At 45.4% G+C, this 24,312-nt stretch overlaps 2 protein-coding genes across 5 annotated transcripts in view; one reads left to right on the plus strand and one right to left on the minus strand.

The window, feature by feature from the left end:
* The window catches only part of Zzef1 (zinc finger ZZ-type and EF-hand domain containing 1), a 130,897-nt gene extending 128,972 nt beyond the window's left edge, over positions 1-1,925 (minus strand). For all 3 annotated transcript variants that reach the window (XM_029484134.2, XM_029484135.2, XM_021176147.3), the window contains exon 1: positions 1,316-1,925. In XM_029484134.2, the coding sequence (XP_029339994.1) occupies positions 1,316-1,669 (354 nt within the window). In that variant the 5' untranslated portion in view covers positions 1,670-1,925. The remainder of the gene's footprint in view (positions 1-1,315) is intronic.
* An 81-nt stretch (positions 1,926-2,006) lies between these two features.
* Positions 2,007-19,005, plus strand: Cyb5d2 (cytochrome b5 domain containing 2). 2 transcript variants are annotated; one of them, XM_021176622.2, is made up of 4 exons: positions 2,007-2,448; positions 9,081-9,221; positions 13,796-13,982; positions 17,434-19,005. In XM_021176622.2, exons 1-4 carry the CDS (start codon positions 2,199-2,201, stop codon positions 17,645-17,647), a joined length of 792 nt encoding a protein of 263 aa, XP_021032281.1. In that variant the 5' UTR covers positions 2,007-2,198; the 3' UTR covers positions 17,648-19,005. The 2 variants fall into 2 exon arrangements, with proteins under 2 accessions (XP_021032281.1, XP_029339996.1); XM_029484136.2 differs by lacking the exon at positions 17,434-19,005 and adding an exon at positions 14,725-14,958.
* The last annotated feature ends 5,307 nt before the right edge of the window (positions 19,006-24,312 follow it).

Genomic DNA, 24,312 nt, shown 5'->3' on the forward strand with positions numbered 1-24,312 from the left:
TCAGTCTCTTAAGTTTGAGAATCATGTATGTGTGCTTCCCATGAATATCCTGGAAATTTTATTTTAATAAAGACCTTTTACTGTGTGTGGTTATAATGTGAATGCATATATGTTTTACACCTTTGAGACAGTCCTTCTCAAAGTGAGTCTAGCCTAGGCTATACTCAAACTATGTAGCTTATGATGGCCTTGAATTGGTCCTCCTGCTATTTATTGCCTTTCAAAGTCTGGTATTACAGTCTTGTATCACCGTATTTTTGAGAGTTAGAATGCACTAAAGCAGTTTTTAAAGGGAAACTTACAAAATATATTATGTAGGCATTTTTATCACTTGCATGCGACATTCTCGAAATATTTCAAGAGCCTCTGATTTAGAGGAAACAGAACTTTTAAATGATGTTACAAGTGACTGTGCGTTTCTTGCTTTACACACTAACCAATCAATGACTGACAATTTTACATGGCTTACTCATTAAAAGCCTTTTGTCCTAACATTGTGGAATTAATAAGACTTCAGGGAGCAGGATAATAGGGACCTAAGGGAATGGGGTGGGAATCAAGAGGTTTGTGAGATACTCTCAATTTTGCCAGTGAAATGATTTATAGGCTAACTCTGGGTCAGTTTTTTCCAAACCATAAACCAAAATGTTCAGTACAGATATGAGGAGAAATTTCATAAGTACAAGAAATCTAACGCTTCCCTATCAACTTTAGGTTTGATAAGGTTTTAAACGAGCCTGGAACATGTTCTTCAATGATCTAAAATCCAGTGTGTACTTGTAAAACAAACAAACAAACAAAACCTAGTATTTTATAGTCAAGAACGGCTTGCAGAATGAGTCTTTTCAGTGTAATGTTACCCTCCTTCCACATTAGACTCAGAGGGTTCTCTACAAGATTCCTGCACAGGCCAGTAAAACTGAATGGTTTTAATGGCCACTCCCTTGATCTTTGCACATCCTTTCTCGTAATTGTCTTACTCTGATAAGGTCCAGCAAGCAACTAAGCCTGTCAACTGCACAAATGTCTGCCTACCACATGCAGAGACTTTTTTGGCTTGCTCCACTCTTCGGAACAAAGCTAACGTAGCCTGGACTTTCCACACCTCTAGTAAAGGCGAGAGACGTAGCAAAATTCCGGAGTGATGCACTCCGAATGAGTTCGGACAACCCCATACTTCCATTCTAAGAACCCGAGGACCCTATGGCTTCCTGGCTGGCCTCCGCAAAGCAACCGCCCACCTCTTCAGGACCTTATCCGCGACCACCCTGCTCCCGCCCCGCAGTCGCCAGCCAGCCAGCAAGCCAGGCCTGACCTCCTCGAACTGCTCGCCCGAACATCCAGCGCCGCGAGCCTCCAGTAACTCCCGGAACTGCTCCAGGGTGACGGACTCTTCACCGCGGCCCAGCCGCTCTTCCAGCCAGCGCAAGAGCGCGCCGTGGTGCCTCGACACCAGGGATTCGCAGGGAGGTGCGGGCCGCAACGCAGCCGCTGCCTCTCGCAGCCGAGCGGGTTCCAGCAGTGCAGCGGCGGAAGGCAGCACCGCGGCCGCAGGGCCGGGGCGGTGGGTCGTGCCAGAGTCGGCAGCCCAATCTTGATGTGGGCTCCAGCCCTCACCCCCAGCGGCCGCCGCTTCGTCTTCGCTGCTGTTACTCGGAGCGTTCCCCATGGGGTCTCCGTCTTGGGTGCTCGGAGGTGTCGCCTCTGCCGCCGCCGCCTCCCAGCTACGACCTGTCAACCTCCGACAGCTCCCGGCGGGCGGGGACGGGGTGGAGACCACAGCGGCGGCAGCGACTTCCGGCTTCCTGGCTGTCGAGCGAGGCCTGATGTCGCAACGGAGCCGTCAAGCGGATTCCATTTGCTCACGACAGCTCAATGAGGCCCGGGAAACCACCCGTTAACGTGTAAGTCCACGTCTAGCCGCCTCTGCCGCCATCTTTGTTGAGGGCAGATAAACTGTAAGCCAGGACTTTTTTTTTTTTTTTTTTTCTCCGTACTGTTCCCCTTTTCTCCTCCACGCTTCACGTTCAGAATCTAGGCTGGACAAGAAAAAAGAAAGAGTCGGGGGCAAAAGAGTCAACTTTGCTGTGAAGTCTGTCAGTGTCGCGCTGCCGACGTCACGGCCGGCGTCTCCGCTGTCTTAGTGGTGGCTTGAGAGGTGGCTACCTCCGAAGCGTGTCTGGTGTGTTCCTTTATAGATGCTGAGGATATGCGGGCTTGGTGTGGTGCTGAGCCTGGCCGTGGCGGCGGTGGCTGTCATGGCCGTGTGGTTGATGGACTGGTGGGGTCCCCGCCCTGGTATTCGCCTCTTCGTACCGGAGGAGCTAGCCCGCTATCGCGGTGGCCCAGGGGACCCGGGCCTGTACTTGGCACTGCTCGGCCGCGTCTACGACGTGTCCTCTGGCAGGAGGCACTACGAGCCTGGGGCGCACTATAGCGGCTTCGCAGGTATCGGCGAGGCTCTCACACCTTTTCCTCCTGCGTGGGCTCTTAGCCACCGCTTGCGTTCGTCCAGTAGTTTATTCCTCCGCGCTTCGTCATCCCACATTCCTCAGACTGCTGCGGTGGGAAGGACACGGTCCTGGTTTGCAGCTTGGACGCAACTGTGCTAGTTACGTACCCGCCGGCTCTCTGCTGCACTGTGTGACTGATTCCGAGAAAGATGTGTCTCGTTAGTTAGTGGTTACACTCAGAAGTCTACCTGGTCTCTAGAGCTACCGTGCTTTCAGGCTCTTTAGACTGACCCGAAATACCCTTTACTCCGCCCGCCTCCATCTCTCCTAATATGATATTTGAGTCTTTTTTAGTTCTAGTAGATGCACTTGTCTGCTTTTCTTTAAAAAAAAAAAAATGAAAATCAAACAGGGAATGAAGTTAGAGCACAGGAAAGCAAGTTTCTTTTGTAGTCTTAAAATACCTACAATAAACCAGAAGTGGTGTTTTGGGATCCCAGCAACTGGAGTGGCTGAGACAGAAGGATCTCTTGAGCTAGAAAGATCCATTGAGCCAGGAATTTGTGGCCAGGCTGGCTCTAAAACAAGACGAGACAAAACTTATAACAAAATTTGGTATATTAGCCTTCCTAAGAACATTTATCAAATTAACTCTATTCTGCTGTGTTGCCCCTTAACAACGGAGGGGATTGGAAAATGTAATTTGACTAAAATCCTTACAAGATATGAGAACTACCAGCCTAATAGCTTTAATTTTTATTTTATGTGTATGAGTGTTTTACCTCCTTGTACAGCTCTGAACCACCTGTGTACTTGGTGCCCATCGAGGCCAGAGGAGGTTTTCAAATCCCTGTAACTAGTATACATGGTTGTGATTGGGTGCTGGGAACTTTGCTTGTCTGGAGGAGAACCCACTGCTCTTAACCAGTAAGCCAGCTTTCCAGCTACCAATTTTAAAGGTGTTGTTTTTCTAGCCAAGGAGAATACCTCTCTCTTTGTTTATTTGGGGAGGAAGATTGCAGGGCAAGACTGGTAACTAGACTGACAAAAATTTCAAGCGGTCCACAAGTCATTATAGGAGAATTAGGAAGCTACCTTTAAATACAGATCACTCACTTCCTTCTCTCCAGACATTTCAAACAGTCTAACCTGAGATGGGACCTACCCAGGACATGGAGAGTTAGAAGCAATGCTAGACTGGAATCAAGAGTTTTTTCTTGCCAGTTGAGTGTACTTTAGGACACTATTAACATCTGATATTGCTGTCATGGATGCATGCACAAGTGTGGACATACATGCTTCCATTTCTGGGCTAGTATGCTCTAGTAGCTGTTGAGTTCTGTGCATATAATTTTTGAGCTCCATTTATTGACTACTACCATGGGTCCTCCCTTGGCCAGGTGCTGAGGAATCCAAGATGTGTCTGACTGCCCACACCGTCTATTAGGGAAGCAAGTGTACTCATTGATATAGTCAGTACTTATTTTTATTAAGGCACAAGTCACAGAAAACTTCTTTATTTTAAAGGCACACAGACAAACAAACATCATCACCTAATTTCAGAACATTTTGCTCATCCCCAAGGGAAACTGCCCATCATCCACTCCTCTCCATCCTCTACCTCCCCACAACCCTTGGGAATTCCTGTGTATTTTCTCTTCCTATGGATTTGCCCCTTCTATGAATAGAATCACATACCTCACACATGTCCTTTTCTAGTCTAGCTTTGTAAAAGTAACTTTTATTCACCTGATGTAATTGTCACCTGGAAGGCTTACTGTCTCCTGCTAACCTAGGCCTAGTCCTGAAAGCCTCTAGCTCCCAGACAATCTAATCCGGGCCTAGAATGTTTTCAGCCTCCAAGACTTACTCCTATATAAGCTCACCCTTTCTAGTTCAGCGTGAGCTCTGGCTGGCTGGCTCAACTCAACTGTTACAGCTCCAGCTCCTTTCTAAACTGACTGATTCAATCTGGCTTCTCTCTCGACCTCTGACTCTTATTGCTCAGCTTGGCCTTAAACTAACTCTGGCATTCTTTTCTAATCTGGCTCCTTCTCATCCTCTGGCTCATTCCGCCTTTACCTGTATCTAGTCTGTTCCATCTTTCACTTGTCTCTGTAAACTGCCACCTTCCCCTCTGCTGCGGGGCTGCTCCTTCTTAGGTTGCCTCTTTTTCCTCTTTCTCATCGTGAGAGTTGGGCAGATCCTGTCTCTGACTCATTCTGTCAGAAAATTCCCTGATTTGTCACTTTGTCAATTAGAAGTCACTACAAACTAACTTTACCTTCATTAGGAATAAAGTTGTGTACTAAGGGTGAGCAGCCACGTTGCTGGACTAAAATTCCTCTACGTGACTTTTACTCAGTTTAGAGATTTTGAAGTTCATCCATAGTGTTATCAACATGCAGCCATTAAAAAAAAAAAAAAAAAAAAAAGACAGGTCTTACTATATTGCCCTGGTTGGCCTGGGGCTCATTATGGAGATCATGCTGTCCTGACATCCTGGAACTCACAGAGCGCTACCCGCCTCTACCTCCTTTTGTACCACACCCAGCACTCATTCTTTTTTATGACCAAGTAATACTGTACTGCATGTGTAAATATTACATTTAATGGGCTTTTGGGTTAGTTCCACTTTAAAATTTTTATTTGGTAAGTGTATATGCTTACATTGTGTGTGTGTGTGTGTGTGTGTAGGTGTGTGTGCCACAGTATGGCATATAGAGATCAGAAAAAAATTTGGGAGTTAGTTCCCTCCTCTTGTTCTTACTTCTTCTAATCTCATCTATTTAGGGCTGGCTGATCTGCATGCTTCTAAGGTGATTTTTCTGCCTCTGCCTCTCTGCCTCTCTCTCTGCCTCTCTCTCTGCCTCTCTCTCTCCCTCTCTCTCTGCCTCTCTGCCTCTCTGCCCCTCTGCCCCTCTGCCCCTCTGCCCCTCTGCCCCTCTGCCCCTCTGCCCCTCTGCCCCTCTGCCCCTCTGCCCCTCTGCCCCTCTGCCCCTCTGCCCCTCTGCCCCTCTGCCCCTCTGCCCCTCTGCCCCTCTGCCCCTCTGCCCCTCTGCCCCTCTGCCCCTCTGCCCCTCTGCCCCTCTGCCCCTGCCCCTGCCCCTGCCCCTGCCCTAGCTGGAGAACTGTAGGGATTACAGATGCACATCACTGCATTTGACTTTTATGCTTCTGTTTTGCTGGTTGGACTCCAGTTGTCAGGTTTGTTCAGCTAGCATTTGTGTCCACTTAGTCATCATGCTAGCCCTATTTTCACTCCTTGTAGCTAATTCTGGCATTAGCATTGGTGAGTATCTTTCTGTGTGAATATATGTCCCCTTAGGTTCTGGATCCTTTGGGAAATTGCCAAGTTGCCTTTAATGTCTCTGTACTGTTGTATATTCCCACAGGAATGCACTTGAGTTTCAGTTTCTCCTCATATCCTTGCCAAAACTTGTTACAAGTTTTGTTTTGTTTTATAATCCTGAGGATTCATTGCAATGTGTCATGCATGCTAGGCAAGAATTTTATTGCTAAAATACATCCCCCAGTTTCTTCCCCTACTTCCATTTTTTAGATGAAGTCTCATTATGTAGCTCAAACTGCCCTTGAACACACAGCAATCCAACCTCAACCTCCCAGGTGCTATAATTAGAGTAGTGAACCAGTACTCCTGGATCTTAACTTTTTTTTTATTGTGGTCATCCTAGTAGGTTTAAAGTACAGTCTCTTCTCTCTGCATCTCCAATATTTAGATTATAAAATTACATTGCTATGTCTAGATTTCTGTGTGGGTGCTAGAAATGCAAACTCAGGTCCTCAAATTTGTTAGTCAAATACTTAATTGACTGAGCCATCTCATATTTAATGATGTTTTATGATGTTTTAAAAGGAAAAAGTAAGTTTTACCAGAGCCTCTAATCTAGTCATGGAGGAGGGAAGAGAGGAAGACAGCCCAATGAGTTATGTGTCAAGGTTGGTGGCAGATACTACTGAATTAAGGACTATGGCTATTCTCACAAGGCAAACGGAAGCACTGAGGGCTTCGGCAGGAAGTGACATGAGTTTTTTTTGGGTTTTTTTTTGTTTTTTTTTTTTTTTTTTCATTTAAAATGTCAGTGTGGAGTCATGCAGGGTGACACGCACCTTCAATCCCAGCATTCAGGAGGCAGAGACAGGCAGGCCTCTGAGTTAGATGCCACCCTAGTCTACAGAGCAAGTTCCAGGACAGCCATGACTATACAGAGATAGCCTGCATTGAAAAACAATAAAATATCAATCTAGGGAGTTTGGATCAATCTGGGATTAAAAGTGATGGCAAAATTAGTTTTAATCCTCTTACTTGGAGACAGGTAGACCAGTGTCTGAGATCTAGGCCAGCCTGGTCTATGTAGCAAGTTACAGGCCAGCCAGAGTTATATAGTAAGACCCTATCTCAAAAAACAAACAAACAAACAAAAAGTCTAGTGCTGTAGACTGATTTGCCAGTTGGGAGTGCTTCCGTTCTCATGGAGCACCCGAATTCAGATCTTAGCACCAATGTTAGATGGCTCACAACTGCCTGCACCTTCAACTTTGGGGGAGTCAATGCCCTCTTCTGGCCCCCTCATGCATGTACTCATATATACACAAACATGCATACATATCTGGCATATACACAGAGATACATATAAATAAAATTTATAATAATAAAATACTAATCTGAGTGCTACCTGGAGAATAGTTTGATAGGATGAAATATGGTCCTACTAGGGGTCCTCTGTGATAGTTTACGTGAGAGATGAGGGCAGATTGGGGTTGTTTGATAGAAGGTAGAGACAGTGGATGAAGATGGAAACTATTTATGAAGAAAATTAAGACTCTGCACTAATTAGATAGGAGCCTGCATGTATAGATTGGGCAGCTGGTTGATTGGAACACTAGATGAGAAGAGATGCCTGTTTCTTAGGGCTGGTGACCAGTAGCTCACCTTTTGAATTTGTGGTGGTTGTGAGACAAGTAAGTGACACTGAGTAGAAGGTGGATATACAAGTCCAGTGCTCAGGGAGTGTCTAGGCTTAAGCATAACCTAGATATAGGATCTGAAACCACAGGGGCAGATAAGATGGTCAAGATGTGGATAATAACTGATTCCTAGAACTAAGAAGACAGTAAGGTGCTGGGAGAACCAGGAGTGAGGTAAGCATCACAGAAGCCAGAAGTGATCATTGGGAATCTTATCAATTGAATATTGTTGAAATTAAATAAAAACTGATGGGCCAGGTGTGATGGTGTACACCTTTATTCCCAGAACTTGGGAGGCAGGCAGATCTCTGTGTGACACACTGTAGCTTCCAGTGACACTATGATGAATGCATATGTTTTTGTTTGTTTGTTTTTTTGTTTTTCGAGACAGGGTTTCTCTGTATAGCCCTGGCTGTCCTGGAACTCACTTTGTTGACCAGGCTGGCCTCGAACTCAGAAATCCACCTGCCTCTGCCTCCCGAGTGCTGGGATTAAAGGCGTGCGCCACCACGCCCAGCATGAATGCATATGTGATGGAAGAGTAGAGCCATGTGTGCTTGGTGGATCTGGAGCCTCAACAGCTGTGGTGGGTGTGAGACAAGGATGCAGCTGATGTAGAGATAGGTCATTACCCAGTAGGGTCAGCAGGATGGAGTGCAGGAGTCCAGAGCTTGCATGGACTCAGCCCCTAACAAGCCTTCCAGGCACACAATCATCCTGACTCTGAACAGTGACAGGATGTTCAAAATGAAGAATGGCCCATTTATTGGATTTGACTTCCTCAAAAGACCTCCATGGTCCATACTTCTCCCAGAGGCCATGCTGGCCCATGGCTTGTGCTTTGGCAGAGGACCATATTGATGTCCGAGGGTCATACTGCCACTGGAGACCAAGCAGAGGTCCTTGGCACATGCTGATGCTGGAGACCATATGATGCTCGAGGTCTATGCTATTGCCAGAAGCCATGTAGAAGCCCAGGATCTGTGTTCCGCTGACTATAAAGGGCAAGGAAGTTAGTCTTACAGTGCTATCGATGACTGCAGACACACAGTTGAAAGAGAGAAATGTAGAAGGCTTCTGTGACAACCCCTACCTCCATCATACTCTCTCCTCTCCCCACTAAAAGTAACAGACTAAAAAGGAAGCCATTAAAGAGAACTCTTAAAAATCGTGATAGGAATGCTCAAGTGTAGCTCTCCACAATTGATGGCTTCTGGCAGGGATGCAGGTGGAGAAGGACTCAGCTTTCTTTAGGGTGCTGGCCACTGGGGTTTAACCATGCTCCAGTGAGTATTTGAACAACATAAAGTACACCTGTCTTTTCCCTTCTTTTTATTTGGGGACTGGGGAGGCAGGGAGGTCACATGGAAGGACTGGGAAGTGAGTGTGATGCATGGGATATGAGCAGGGTGCATGATGTGAAATTTCCAAATAATCAATAAAAATGCTATGTTGGAAAAAAACAAGAAAACAAAAAAGTAAATGCAAGTACATGATCATTGAGAAAAATTCATGTCCCCAGTCCAGGAGGTCCCTGAAAGGAGTAGGAGTTATTAGGGCATGTGTTTTTTTCAGAAAGCAATACTTGATACAGTATTGTGATTAATAACTGGATCTTTGGCAATTTCTTTCCTGAAGGCCGGGATGCATCCAGAGCATTTGTGACAGGAGACTATTCTGAAGCTGGCCTTGTGGATGATATAAATGGCTTGTCCTCCTCTGAGATACTGACACTGCACAACTGGCTTTCATTCTACGAGAAAAATTATGTATTTGTCGGTATGTAGTCCTCACCCATTGCCATGGATTTCAGTTGCTGGACTTATTGTGTTAATCCGTGTGTCTGGATTCTGTAGGAATTAGGCTCAAGATAAAAATTTGAAACCAGCCCTTAGTTTCTCATGTTAGCTTCTTGCTTTTGTGCAGGAGTGACCCCAGAAGAACATGGAAGTTGTGGGTGATCTTGGGGGAGGATTGCCAGGCCTTGCTCTTTGGTGTCAGTGGGCCCAGTCAGTATTATTTGTGTTGGACATTAACAGCCAGCTTCAAGAGGCATCCTCCCTATGGCTCCAGCACACTCAGGATGGATTCACACCATGTGTGTGCAGTTCTAACAGTTCCATTTGATTGCTCTCTGATGAAACTGACATCCTGAGTGAACTGTTTCTCAAATGGAACTTATCTTAATCACATATTCATTCATTCATCCATCCATCCATCCAGGAATTCATGTAGCCCAGAGCGGCCTCAAACTCACTATGTAGATCAGGCTAGCCTTGAATTCCTGATCCTCCTGCCTCCATCTCCTAAGTGATCAAACATATATTGATGCCAGCTGTGTTAATGTGTGTAAATCTGTGGGGTCCTGCACCCACTACTTACTGTGATAAAAGAGGAAGCAACTCTTAAATGGGGAGACAGCCTACAGACACTGATCACTGCAGTCTGTCTGTTTGTCAAGACAGGGTTTCTCTGTGTAGCCCTGGCTGTCCTGGAACTCACTCTGTAGACCAGGCTGGCCTCAAACTCAGAAATCCGCCTGCCTCTGCCTCCCGAGTGCTGGGATTAAAGGCTTGTGCCACCATTGCCCGGCTGGTCACTATAGTCTTTCCTAAGCTCTGACTGCTAATTAGGATGGCTGAGGCCAGTCCTTTCATCTGTGCAGCCCCACAATGAAGCCCCACATGGGCATGTCTGAGTTCTTTCAGATACCAATGTCCTTTTGCGGTTGGAATAAGTCTAGATTAGCATTTTCTGCCCCTAATGCCTCTGAGTGCTTGCTTTCATTACTGTTTGCCCTTCTAATTCTGAGAACCCTGGCATGTTTCCTAACTCTTCTACTGCATGTCCAGTTGTTAAAGCAGTGATTTCCTAAGAGCTGAAGTGAGTGCCTTTCCTGCCCGCCCCTCGGTGCTCCTCATCCCACATGTCTGTGTTCTGTGCTCAGTGCACTTGTTTCTTCCTGTTCACCATGAGGTGTTAAGTGACAGTTGAAATGTTGCTGACCTAATGAATGAAGTCCTGCATGCTAGGCAATCTTCATCTCTATCCCTAGCTTTTTAAAATTCTGTCAGCTGGTTAGAATGTCCCTGGGTCCTACGCCAGTTGGCTGCTCGTGGGTGGCTGGGTTTAGGCTTTGTTTCTACCTTCAGCCTTTATTAACAATTATCATAGTCAGCTCCACTTATGTTCAAATGGGTCATAGTCATTCTTGAGAGCTAGCTGGTGTTTTATGGAGAGGTTTTGGTTTATGTTTTTGTTTGTTTGTTTTTCTTGGTATTTTGAGACAAAGTCTCATAGCCCAGGCTGGTCTCAAACTTGTGGCATCGTTGATCCTGTCACTGAAGTCCTGATCCTTGTTTCAGTGCTCCAAGTGTTGGGACTCCATGGGTGTGCGCGCTATGTCCAGCTTGTTTCTTTGTTTGTTTAGTTGGTTTTGTTTGTTTGTTTTGCTTTGTACTTGAGATATGTAGCCCAAGTAGCCTTGGACTCACAGAGAGATCTGCACTTCTGCTTCCTGAGTGCTGAGATTAAAATCGAAAGCCACCATGCCTGTGGTATTATTTTTATTTTTGTTTTTACTTTGGATGTTTAGTATCAATTTTATTATAGGACATTTCTGTTTTCAAGATTATTTTTTCCAAAATAAAATGTTTATTTCTATTCAAAAATAGGAAAGAAAGCAGTGCAGAAAAATAAGAATGGAATCCTATGAGTGAACAAAGGATGCCATACCAAATACCATGAACCGATTTTGGAGAAGCAAACTAGAAGTACTGTGATGTGCTTGGGAATGAGCCAACCACGGAAACGATGTGGGATGTGGTGGGGCACAGGGTTAGAAAGGCTGTGGGAGATCTCTGGTTAGTCAGAGTATGCTGCAGTTCCTGCCAAGGTTTGGCATAGGAGCCTTCTAAGATCTTCAGGGATATCAGAGGATGAAGGCAAATTTCTACGGTGCATATTAACTTGAACGCAGTTAAAAATCTATTACTGTAGTTGCCCGGCTGGACCTCAAGGGAAAATGAGGCAGTTTTGCTGTACTCTGGATATGCATTGAGAGACCCAGCCAGTAAAGCTGTTTTCATAACACAGCAGGTAAAACTGTGCTCCTGCTATCCTCTCTTTTAGACATCATGTCTAAAACTCAACAAGATAGGTTCATTCCATGCAATACACAAGTTTGGTGTTAAGCCAACCCTAAAGGACTTCTCATCTGGCACTAAAGCCCTGTCCCTTCATTTACTCATGTAGCAAACATTTAAAGCAAATGGTCTGTATAAAGCTGTTTTAAGTGCTGGGCTTTGCAGGACACTTTCTAACTAAGCAGACCCATCTCTATCCAGGGCTTTAAATAAAATCATGGCTTGCATGCTGGGGGGCTTGGGCACCTTTGGAGCTGGCAGCCAAGGGACACTTCTTGGAGGACTTGACAACAAAATGGGCTTTGTAGAAGAAAGGGAATCCAAGCTGAGATTTGGGGAGAGTGGAGCAGTGTAAGTGGTGCCTGAGGTAGCAATTAGCAGGGTCTGGTCAGATAACAGAGAAACCTGTGTGCCGGAGCCCACAGGAACAAAGGAGCAAGTGACTTGAGAAGAGGCAGAGTAGACAGGCAGAAGCCGAATGGCTGGAGGAGCCTGGAGGCCCTGATAAGAGGTATGTATTTTATTTTGTGCTTTGAGTAGTCATTAGAGGGTTTTAGTCAGGCTAGAAGTGACATGTAGGATTTATGGGTTGTTAGGTTGTCTGTTTGTTTGTTTTTCTTTGTTTTAAGACAGGATTTTCGGCTGGAGAGATGGCTCAGTGGTTAAGAGCACCAACTGCTCTGCCAGAGGTTCTGAGTTCAATTCTCAGCCACCACGTGGTGGCTCACAGCCATCTGTAATGGGATCTGATGCCCTCTTCAGCTGCAGTGTACTCATATAAATAAAAAAATAAATAAATCTAAAAAAAAAAAAAGGACAGGATTTCACTGCATGTAGCCTGACTATACAGAACTTGATCTGTAGACCAGGCTGGCCTCAAACTCATAGAAATCCCCCTGCCTTTGCCTGCAGAGTGCTGGGATTAAAGGTGTTCACCATGAACCCAACCCCCTGGCATGATTCATGTTCAGAAAGAGTACTCAAGGGGCTAGAAAGAGAGATGTCTTTGAGGTTAGAAGCACTGACTACTCTTTTCAGAGACCAGATTCAGTTTCCAGTGGGAAGCCCAGGACATCATTCATGCTTTCAAGTTCCAGTCCCTTACCAACTTCCCTGTAGTGGTTTTAAATGAGAAATGTCTCCCATAGGCTCAGGCCATTGAACACCTAGAAACCAGGTTTGAGATTGTAAGCACCACATCGTAGCTTACAATCAGCTGTAACTGTGGTTCTAGTGATCCAATTCCCATTTCTGATCTCAGTTTAAACTCAGGACCTCTGGAAGAGCAGTCTGTGCTCTTAACCTCTGAGCCTTTTCTTCAGCCCTTGAAAGCCATTTTTAAACAAAAATTAATGTTCGTTCTCTCTCTCTCTCTCTATCTCTCTCTCTCTCTCTTTCGAGACAGGGTTTCTCTGTATATCCTTGGCTGTCCTGGAACTCACTTTGTAGACCAGGCTGGCCTCGAACTCAGAAATCCGCCTGCCTCTGCCTCCCAAGTGCTGGGATTAAAGGCGTGCGCCACCACCACTCGGCCAATGTCCACTCTCTTATGTCCACTAAGTCAGAAAAAAAGTGGTGGAGGCCAAAGCACAGGCTCTGAGCTGCTCTGACTAAATGGTTCTAGAAGTCAAAGAACTTTGACATGGACACAGAAATGTGGGCTAAGCTATATATTCACCCACCATTTACTGAATACTTAAGTGTTCCCTCAAGCTGTACAGAGCATTGATAAAAACTGTCTGTCATACCTGAGTCTGTTTTCAGGGAACTGATGTCTGAAGGTGATAAAGATTTGATCATTTCCATCCTAGCAGACTGCACCTAAATTACTTTTTAGTCCCAGGTAAACAGATCCACAGATTCTAATCTCAAAATAGCCCTGATAGAGTCTTTAAGTGATTCAAACTTCTCGCTGGAACGTCACAGGCCAGGCCTCCATCATCTGCATGTCTCTCAACACTCTTATCTTCCAAGCTCCCACAGAACAGCTCATCAAGCTTTGAACACTCAGTGGCTTTTCTAGCCCAAAGTTCCAAAGTCCCTTCTACAGTCCTCCCCAAACAACATAGTCAGGTCCATCACAGCAATACCCCACTATCCTGGCACCGATAGGTCTTAGGGTTTCTATGCTATGATGAAAAATCATGACCAAAAGGAACTTGGCTTACCCTCTCATGGCTACTCTGATCTTCCTCCCTATGATCCCAGGAAGACTGGTTGGAAGGTTCTACAGAAAGGATGGGTTGCCCACTTCAGAACTAACCCAGGTAGAAGCCATGGTGACTAAAGGCATGGAGGCAAATGAACAGGAACAAAGAGAAAAGCAGAAGTTCCCACCATGTAATTCCGAGTGGAGCTCTGCTAAGGGCAGCAGGCTCTGGTGCTCCCAAAAGAGGTAAGCAGCCTTCCCTTCCCTTCTGCCCCTCTACCCCTCCTGGATCCATTTTCTGAGCTACACTTTCATTATCTATTTATTATTGAGGGAATCCACGACTGACTGCTAACCTAGGAAGCTTACGTGTGCTGTGCATGTACGGTCTTCTGAGTTATAGTCATATACCTATCATTGTGATCAAAATACCTGAAAGAAGCAATTTATGGGAGGAAAGATTCAATCAGTTTTATGGTTATAGAGGGTACAGTCCACCCTGGCAAGGAAGACATGGTAGAGCCACTTAGTCTGTGGCAGTGCAGGTGTGTGAGTATCAGTTCTCACATCGGTATAGAGAATCTGAGGTTGAGTCAGAAGCAGAAGCAGATATAACCTTCAAGGCCTGCCCCAGTGAGTCACTTCTCCTAGCTAAGACTCAGGTCCCCAAGGCGCTACAACCTCCTAAAACTGCACTAGCAGCTGAGGACCAAATATTCAAGAATTCCTGTTGGGGACATGTCATATTCAAATCATAAGATAGGGAATTAAAGAAACGTCCTAGTAGTGGGATCTTTAATATTCAAATGAAAACCTTAGGGTTGAGACATATGTTTGAGACTTGGGCCTCTTCCTCAATTCTCAATCCCCCAGAGGTCCTGCTAAAGGAGAAATCCTGGTCTGGGAAGTCGATGGCCTGGGTACTATTTCTTTTCTCTTTTAAAATTCATTTTATGTTATGTATATGTGTGAGTATCTGTGTTTGTAGGTGTACCAGGTGTATGAGGTGTTTGTGGAGACCAGAAAAGGACACTAAATTCCCTGGAACTAGAGTCACAGGCAGATGTGAGTGGCTCTGTGGACACTGAGATACTAACGCAGGTCCTCTGCAAAAGTAGTAAGTGCTTTTAACTGCTGAGCCATCTCCCAGCCCATAAAGTTTTGTGATTTTCTTTCCTTTTTTAATTCTTAATTTTAATTGTGTATATAAGGGGTTAGAGAGATGTCTTAATGGTAAAGAGTTCTTGTTAATCTTGCAGAGGGCCCAGCACCCACTTGGTGGTTCACAACAATCCATAACTTCAGTTCCAGAGGATCTGAGGCCTTCTGACTTCTGCAGGCACCAGGAACATGAGTGGTGCACACACACACACACAGAGAGAGAGAGAGAGAGAGAGAGAGATTCATACATAGAAAAAGAAACCAAAAAAACTCATGTTTATGTGTGGGTATGTGCTAAGTGCTGAAGAAGCCAGAGGTGGTGTGTCCCCGGAAGGAGTTCCAGGATGTTGTGAGCTGTCACTATGGGTGCGGGGAGCCAAACTCAGTCCTCTAGGAGAGCAATATGAGCTCTCTCCATCTAGGTCAGGCACTATTTCTTGGATGACTTCTGTATATTCAGCCAGGATGGTCCTCAGTTTCCTGTTTGTCAGCACAAATTATTCCTGCCTGCAAGAGCGTGGGGTGGAAAGTGGACCCTTTCTTTGATGCCCTCAGGTACTGTTTTTTTTTTTTTTTTTTTTTTTTTGCAACCCAATCTCATGTGGAATACATAGATCCTGGACTGGCCTTGATTTCTCTGTTCAAGGATGACCTTGGACTTCTGATCCTTCTGTCTCTACCTACTGAGACCAGGAACTACCAGCATCATGCCTGATTTATACAGCATTCGAGTCTGAACTCAGGGCTTTGTGCAAGCTAGGCAAGCACTCTACCAACTGACCTCCACCCCCAGATTATTTTTAAAGCACTATGGTAGCTGGAATTTAGCTTAATTATATAGTGCTTGTTTGGAATATGGTCCTGGGTTCAATCCTTAGCACTATTAAAAGCAAAGCAAGGCAAAACAAAATAAACAAAAACAAAGCAAATAAAATAAAACCCTTAAAAATCAAAATAAAACAAAAGTCAACAAAACAATCAGAAAAGCCCTGGCAAGCTGATCATTTCCAGCAGGTACAGGCTGGATGGGTGTCTCTTCCTGTGCAAACACAGTACAGTGAGCAGGGTTACTAAGCATGGTACCATAGAGACTTCTGCTTTAAACATCAGGCCAGCCATACTCAAACTTAAGATCAGCTCTTTCACATCTCCTTAACGATCTGGTTATGGGGACCATGGAAACAAGAAACTGGATGAAGCTCTCAGATTAACAGTCAAGCTCTTACTGAGGAGTGGAGAGAGAACCCCCATCCCTATGTGCTAAGGGTGTGTAGAGCTGCCTTCTTGCACCAAGCATCTATCAACCACTGAGTGGACAGAGCACACAGTGAGAGCCACCAGCTTTCTGTAGGTGTAGCCACTGTTCCTATTACCCATTCCTTATGCTTTAATTTGGAGGACTAAAGTTAAGGTTCAGGAAGCAAAACTTTGAAAGACATGGCTCTTGTGGTACCACTTAACAGAGGACAGTCTGGGACCTGGGTGGCCTTTCTTAGGACATAACCCTGGATACAGGTGTCCTCAAAGAGCACTGGAGATGTAGGAGGTACCCTGTGTGACGTAGATGTAATCGTACCCTATGGTGTACAATTAGATGGTCCCTGGACCCCTCGAGAGCATTTCCCCCAAGATTCTTCTGTTTCATGAAATCCCTTGTATTCGGGACTGAGTTGCTCAGGTCCTGCCTTCCCACAGAGTCCTTACAAACTATTCCCGAGCCTCAGCCATCGTGAGAGAAAGGAGCTCATGTGCAGGACCAGGTGTAGGGTAAAGCTCACTGGTGGGATAGACAGCTGGACCAAGATGAAGGCATTTTGGTGCCTGAGCAGCCCTGCTCATGGATAAGATACAAGTGAGATGGTTTCTAACAGGGCTAGTTCCTCTCCCAGCCAGTGATCTGGTCCAAGCACTGGAACCTATATATATGAGGGTCAGTTTTATGAGTTTCACTTCCTTCTGCAGGACCTCTGAGTCTACCAAGGATCAAATGCAGTACTGAAATGAGTTAGGTTCTTCTGCCTAATAGGAGGTTGCCAGCGTATGCTGGGCCAACATGGAATCCTCTTTCCCTGAAGCCTGACAATCGCAGGAGTTGGATCCACACAGAGCTAGCACAGGTTGCTGCCACACAGATGCCAAGGCCTACCCCATCAAATGCTCCAAGCCTTAAGATAAAGATGCTGCTCAGCATAGATGTAAAGGAGAGAGAACAGGGATGCTTATTGGCTAGTTGGGAGAGACCTCTCAGTCCCAGCAGCAGCTCAGGAAAAGTGCTGCTGCTGCTGGTGCTGCTGCTGCTGCTGCTGCTTAAGATGAGAAAGAACAGGGGTGGGGCAAGGGCACAGCGAAAGGGACATGGACTATGCTTCCTTCCAGGGAAGGTATTGTTAGCATTGTGTGTGGAAAGCCGGAAGTAGGGGAGCTAGGCCCCAGGTTGAGACAGGAAGTGGAATAAAGGGCTTTTCCTTTTATAACTCCCTGCTCCCAGGGCTTCTAAGTTCATACTTTTAAGAAATCCTCTTTCCTTTTTTCCTAGTGGAGGTGTGCACAGAGACTGGATTGGTGTCCCCAGGAAGTTGTATAAGCCAGGGGCCAAGGAGCCTCATTGTGTGTGTGTGAGAACAACTGGCCCTCCTAGTGACCAGCAAGACAACCCTAGACACTCAAATCATGGGGACTTGGACAACCCCAACTTGGAAGAATACACAGGCTGCCCACCACTGGCTACCACATGTTCCTTCCCACTCTAAGATGGTGTCCTGTATGTGGTGGCTATCACATGGAGAACCTTCCAGATCTACAGAAAGCCCTTGATCTTGTGCCCTAGCAAGGCTCCTGGCCTGAAATAGGAGTGTCAAGGACTCCAACCACACTCTGCAAATGTGGGTCACAATTCTACTGGCTGAGACAAGAGCCGGATAGCCTACCTCGTATGGTCAGCTTGTTCTGACACTGTTTGGAACCTCTGTCCTCTCTCATCTTCCTTCAGAGCCTGAAGACATTAATGAACACAGTGAAATCAACATAGAATTGCGCAGATAAGGAGTCTGAGAGCTCCAGAAGGGACTTCCCATAGACTTGGTGCTGCCTGAATCAGAGCTTGAACTCTGCTCATCATGCCAGTCCTGCTGGTACTTGGAGCAGTAGCGAAACAGAACTGTGGCTCTCAGTGGAAAAATCAGACATTTCCCAACAAGATTTTGCACCTTAGTAAAATTAAGGTAATCGTTCTAAGTCACAGGGTAACTGACTGAGCTCTTAACTTCTGACATTTGTGACATTTCTAAAACCTCTACTCCAAGGCAAACTGACTCCATGGGAACTGGGATGGTCCAGCGAGATGAGAGAATAAACTAGAGTAGCAGATTCTGGGTGGAGTACACCCAGAATGTACAGATGGAGTACACCATAATCCCCCTGCCCTGGTGTGCTTCAAACAGCTTTTTTTACTCATATTGCTAGTGAAAAGTTGTCCCTCTATGACTGCCACACACTGTAAGAGGCTTTGCTGCAGGTTTCTCACCCCTCTGCAGAATTCCCTTCTCTGCTGCACAGCCGCAGCTCTTCTCATCTCTTTCTGGTTCTTGTTTTCGTTTTCCAGACAGGGTCTCATTATGTAGCTCTAGCTATCCTGGAAGTCACCAGGTAGATGGGGCTGACCTGGAATTCACAGAAATCCACCTGCCTCTGCCTCCCGAGTATTGGGATTAAAGACATGCACCACTATGTCCTACTAATTTTACCTATCTTGATCTCTGCTATTTTATAAAAAAATTACTTGACTTTATGAGGCAGGATCTCATGTTTCCAGGTCAGCCTTGAACTCAGTATGTAGGCATGTGCTCCATGCCCAGTTTATTCAGTAGGAGGGGTTGAATGAACCAGAGCCACATACATGCTAGGCAAGCACTTTACCAACTGAGCTATATCCCTAGGCCCTTGATCTTCATTGCTCTTGACTTTTTGACCATGATGTCCTGCAAGATCCTCATAAAGCCCTCACTCGCTGCACTGGTCCCAGCCCCAGGCTTCCTTCTGAGGTAGTATCTCCAATCAAAAAGCTTGATAATAAAGATGTCTGTGAGCTCTGCAGGCACTGTAACTCCCACATTGCTTTTTTTTTTCTTTTGTGTACATGATACATGTGTGTGTGTGTGAATATGATGTTAGATGTCTTTCTGTATTTCTCTCCACCTCATTATGTGAGACAAGGTTTCTCACCGAACCCATAACTTATTTGCCGAGACTAGCTGGCCAGCAAGCTCTAGGATTCCTTCTGTCAATCCTCCCCAGTGCTCTGATACAGATGTGTGTCCCCATCCCTGATTTTTTACAGGGATCTAAACTCTAGTACTTATGTTTATATTGGTCCTTATGTTTATATGGCAAGCACTTTACCAACTGTGCCATCTCCTCAGCCTTACAAGCACCACATTTCTAACATTGTCATCATCCTTGTCACTAAATGTCATGATTTCAGCTGTCATCTTGACACAAACTTAGACTCATCTGGGGAGAGAATAGCAGGAATTATCCAGATCACATTAGCCCATGGCCTGGGGCCTGTCTGTGAAGCAGTTTCTTTCTTTCATTCTTCTTAAAAAAACAAAACAAAACAACAACAACAAAAAACACCCCAGGATTTTTTAATGTAGCCCTGGCTTTCCTTGAATTTATTGTAGAGATCAAGTTGGCCTCTGCTTTCTACTGAGATGAAAGGTGCAAAGCACCATGCCTGGTTCTTTTATTTCCCTCTGTGTATGCATGGAGACTTGGTATTTTCTTTAGTTGCTAATAGAAGGTGACCCACAGTGGCTGTGTCACTGGAGCAGGTGGGTATTGCAGGTTATTTGATCACATTGTGAACCTTGAGATTGTGTTTCTAGTCATGGTGTGGCTCAGCCCTTAGCACAAACAATGAAGGTAAAGTTAGTTTGTAGAAGGAAGCACCCATGTTTGAAAGTGATATCTAGGGTCTGGCGAGATGGCTCAGCTGGTAAGAGCACTGACTGCTCTTCCAAAGGTCCTGAGTTCAAATCCCAGTGTGATGGTTTGTATATCCTTGGACCAGGGAGTGGCACCATCTGAAGGTGTGGCCTTGTTGGAATAGGTGTGACCTGGTTGGAATGGGTGTGTCACTGTGGGTGTGGGTATAAGATCCTCACCCTAGTTGCCTGGAAGTTAGTCTTCCACTAGCAGTCTTTGGATGAAGACATAGAACTCTCAGCTCTGCCTGCGCCATGCCTACCTGGATGCTGCCATGCTCCCACCTTGATGATAATGGACTGAACCTCTGAACCTGTAAGCTAGCCCCAATTAAATGTTGTTTTTTATAAGACTTGCCTTGGTCATGGTGTCTGTTCACAGCAGTAAAACCCTGACTAATACACCCAGCAACCACATGGTGGCTCACAACCATCCGTAACGAGATCTGGCGCCCTCTTCTGGAGTGTCTGAAGACAGCTACAGTGTACTTACATATGATAAATAAATAAATCTTTAAAGAAAAGATTTATTTAAATAAATAAATAAATTTATTTAAATAAATCTTTAAAAAAAAAAAGAGGGTGTCAGATCTTGTTACAGATGGTTGTGAGCCACCATGTGGTTGCTGGGATTTGAACTCCGGACCTTCGGAAGAGCAGTTCGGTGCTCTTACCCACTGAGCCATCTCACCAGCACTCTTTCTTTCTTTCAATTTAATTTTATTTGTAATTCATTTTTTTACACTCCATATTCCATTCCACACCCCTCCCCATCTACCATCCGACTGCTCCATATCCCACACCTCCTCCTCACCTGACCTCTAAACTCCCTGGGACCTCCAGTCTCTTGAGGGTTAGGTGCTTCATCTCTGAATGAACACAGATCTGGAAGTCCTCACTGTATGTGTGTTGGGGACCTCACATCAGCTGGTGCACGCTGCCTGTTTGGTGGTCTAGTGTTTGAGAGAGCTCTAGGGTCCAGATTAATTGAGACTGCTGGTCTACAGGGTTGCTCTTTTCAGCTTCTTTCAGCCTTCCCTAATTCAACAAGTGGATCAAGGACCTCAACATAAAACCAGATACACTGAATCTAATAGAAGAGAAAGTGGAAAAGAGCCTTGAACTCATTGGCACAGGGGGAAATTTCCTAAACAGAACTCCGATGGCCCATGCTCTAAGATCAAGAATTGATAAATGGGATCTCATAAAACTGGAAAGCTTCTGTAAGGCAAAGGACATAGTCGATAAGACAAATCAGCAACCTACTGACTGGGGAAAAAAAAATCTTAACTAACCCCACATCCGGTAGGGGGCTAATATCCAAAATATATAAAGAACTCAAGTTAATCACCAAAAAACCAAACAACCCAATCAAAAAATGGGGTACAGAACTAACCTGCGAATTCACAACTGAGGAAACTAGAATGGCTGAGAAACTCCTAAAGAAATGTTCAAAGTCCTTAGTGATCAGAGAAATGCAAATCAAAACGACCCTGAGATTCCACCTTAAACCAGTCAGAATGGCTAAGATCACAACCTCTGGTGACAACATATGCTGGAGAGGATGTGGAGAAAGAGGAACACTCTTCCATTGCTGGTGGGATTGCAAAATGGTACAACCACTCTGGAAATCAATCTGGTGGTTCCTCAGAAAATTGGAAATAGATCTACCTGAAGACTCAGCTATACCACTCTTGGGAATATACCCAAAAGATGCCCCACCATGCCACAGAGCACATGTTCTACTGTCATGTCCTTATTTGTGATAGCCAGAAGCTGGAAACAACCTAGATGTCCCACAACAGAAGAATGGGTACAGAAAATGTGGTTCATTTACACAATGGAATACTATTCAGCTATTAAGAATGAGGACATCCTGACTTTTGCAGGCAAATGGATGGAACTAGGAAATATCATCCTGAGTGAGGTAACTCAGACTCAAAAGGACTTGCATGGAATGTACTGACTAATAAGTGGATATTAGCCAAAAAAAAAAAAAACCCATACAGAATTCACAAGGCTCAACAAGCTGAAGTGCCCAAGTGAGGATGCCTCAGTCCCACTTGGGAGAGAGAAGAAATCAATCACAAGTGGGGAGGGAGGGACTTGGGAGGAAATGTGGACGGTGTGTGTGCAGGGGGGTGGTAGAGGGGAACCTGATCTGGTATTGGGTGAGGGAAAAGGACTTAAGCCCTGAGGGCCAGCAGAAATAATGTAAACAGGCAACCTCAGGAAATAGGAGGTTGGGAGGACCCCCCAGAATGCACCAGAGACCTGGGAGGTGAGAGACTCCAGGACTCATAGAGAGGGACCTTTGATGAAATGCCCAACAGTAGGAAAAGGGAACTTATAGATCCCACCACCAGCAGGAAGACAGAACAAGTGAGGGAGAGGGGAGCCATTCCACAGTCACACCTCTGACCTATAATTGTTTCTGTCTGAAAGGATTACAGGGATGGAAATGGAGAGGAGCCTGAGAAAAAGAAGGTCCAGTAACAGGCCCAAAGTGGGATCCAGCTCAAGGGAAGGTCCCAAGGCCTGACACTATTACTGAGGCTACGGAATGCTCACAAAAAGGGACCTAGCATGACTGCCCTCCGAAGGACCCAACAAGCAGCTTAAAGAGTCAGATGCAGTTATTTATTTACACCCAACCAATGGACAGAAGCAGCTGAGCCCTGTTGTTGAATTAGGTCATCTTTCTTCAGGGAAGTTCCCACTTAACCCTCCCAGGGGTTCCCCATATCTTCGAGGATCACATGCAGCACTGGCAGAGGGTTCCTCTACATTGCCTATCTGGCTTTGCTCTGGCATCTCTTCCCTCCTTAGGTGCTCTGCTTGCCAGTCTCTCTAGTCCCTACAGTGTTTCCACGGAAACCCTTCCTTCTGCCAGGAAAAGCTCTCTCCCTCCATTAGTCTATTTACTTTTTATTTTTATTTAATGTACTTTGGTGTTTTTTGCCTACATGTATGTCTGTGTGAGGGTATCAGAAGCCCTGGAACTGGAATTACAGACAGCTGTAAACAACCATGTGGTTGCTGGGAATTGAACCTCTAGAAGAGCAGTCAGTGTTCTTAACCACTGAGCCATCTCTCTAGCCCCCTCCTGTTTCTTCTTTTTTAAAAATATTTATGTTAAGTTTTATGAGTACACTGTTGCTGTCTTCAGACATGCCAGGAGAGGGCATCAGATCCCATTACAAATGGTTGTGAGCCACAATGTGGTTGCTGGAAATAGAACTCAGGACCTCTGGAAGAGCAGTCAGTGCTCTTAACTGCTGAGCCATCTCTCTGTTTATTCCTTACCCACCCAGCCTGGGTACCTTCATCATCCACAGGCCCACAGAGTATTGCCCTGCTCTTCACTTGGTGTTCAACTATCGTAGCCATGGTGGTGCAACCCTTTAATTCTAGCACTCGAGAGGCAGACAGGCAGATCCTTGAATTTGAGACTAACCTGGTCTACATAGCAAGTTCCAGGTCATCTAGGGCTATTGTGTGACCCTGTGCCCCAACCCCCCAAAAAAGTATCTACCATTGTGGGCCTGAACCACATACCCATCAGTCTCACACTGGACTGATTCACTGCCATATTTCCACGGACTATGAACATCTATGCTTATACTCCCAGGCAGAGCTCAGTGAGCTGAGCAAGGACCTTGCTCTGAATTCTACCCAGCTCTGTACCTGGTTCCTGAGTGCTAACATTAAAGGGGGTGGGGCCATCCAAGGTCCTAAGAAGCCCATACAGAATGAGTTAGATCACTACAGCTAGTTGTCTGAGTTAGGGGCAGATATAAGAACAGTAGAAAAAGAACACATTAGTCCAAGTAAGTATTCTGAAGGTTCACTCACTAGATTTTTATTTTTGGTACTAGTCGTGATCAGGGCTTTATGAACCAGATTTTAATCTGCAGACTCCTAAACATTCCCTGATGTTATCTGACACCCACAGCGCCATCACCCCGTCCCCACCCTTTTAAATCTTGGCCTTTAGGAAGCTCATCATGGTGAATATTTATAGTTGCTTTTAAATAATGGAGTAAAGGCTAGGTCTAGGATTCTTTGGACAGCTTCCATGGTGTCAGACAGCTGATTCTGCATCAGCAGTCACATGTGCTACCATAAAGTAAAGCTTGCACTGGAGAGGCAGGAGTACAGCAGTTGCTCACTCTGCACAAAACGCTCGTGAGGTCTGTCAGTATGTGTCACATGGGATGCTAGAATAGGAAATGTGGAGGGTAGCTGTTCAAGACATTTGTCCACAAACCACTTTTAAATGTATTTTTCAGATTTACTTTTATTATTTTATGGGTATGAGTATTTTGCCTACATGTACATCTGTGTATCACTTGTATACCTGGTGCCCGAGGCGGCTTTGAGCCTCCACATGAGAGCTGGGAATGGAACCCAGGTCCTCTGTAGCATTA

This window comes from Mus caroli, unplaced genomic scaffold, assembly GCF_978045245.1.
Source record: "Mus caroli unplaced genomic scaffold, Mus_caroli_1 scaffold_13, whole genome shotgun sequence".
Taxonomy (NCBI): Eukaryota; Metazoa; Chordata; class Mammalia; order Rodentia; family Muridae; genus Mus; species Mus caroli.

Bases quoted from the DNA above. Each gene is read 5' to 3' on its own strand.
- Cyb5d2 (XM_021176622.2), top strand. From the start codon at position 2,199: ATGCTGAGGATATGCGGGCTTGGTGTGGTGCTGAGCCTGGCCGTGGCG. The intron at 9,222-13,795 runs GTATGTAGTCCT...CTATGATCCCAG, and splicing joins GAAAAATTATGTATTTGTCG to GAAGACTGGTTGGAAGGTTC. The intron at 13,983-17,433 runs GTAAGCAGCCTT...CTTTTTTCCTAG, and splicing joins CTCTGGTGCTCCCAAAAGAG to TGGAGGTGTGCACAGAGACT.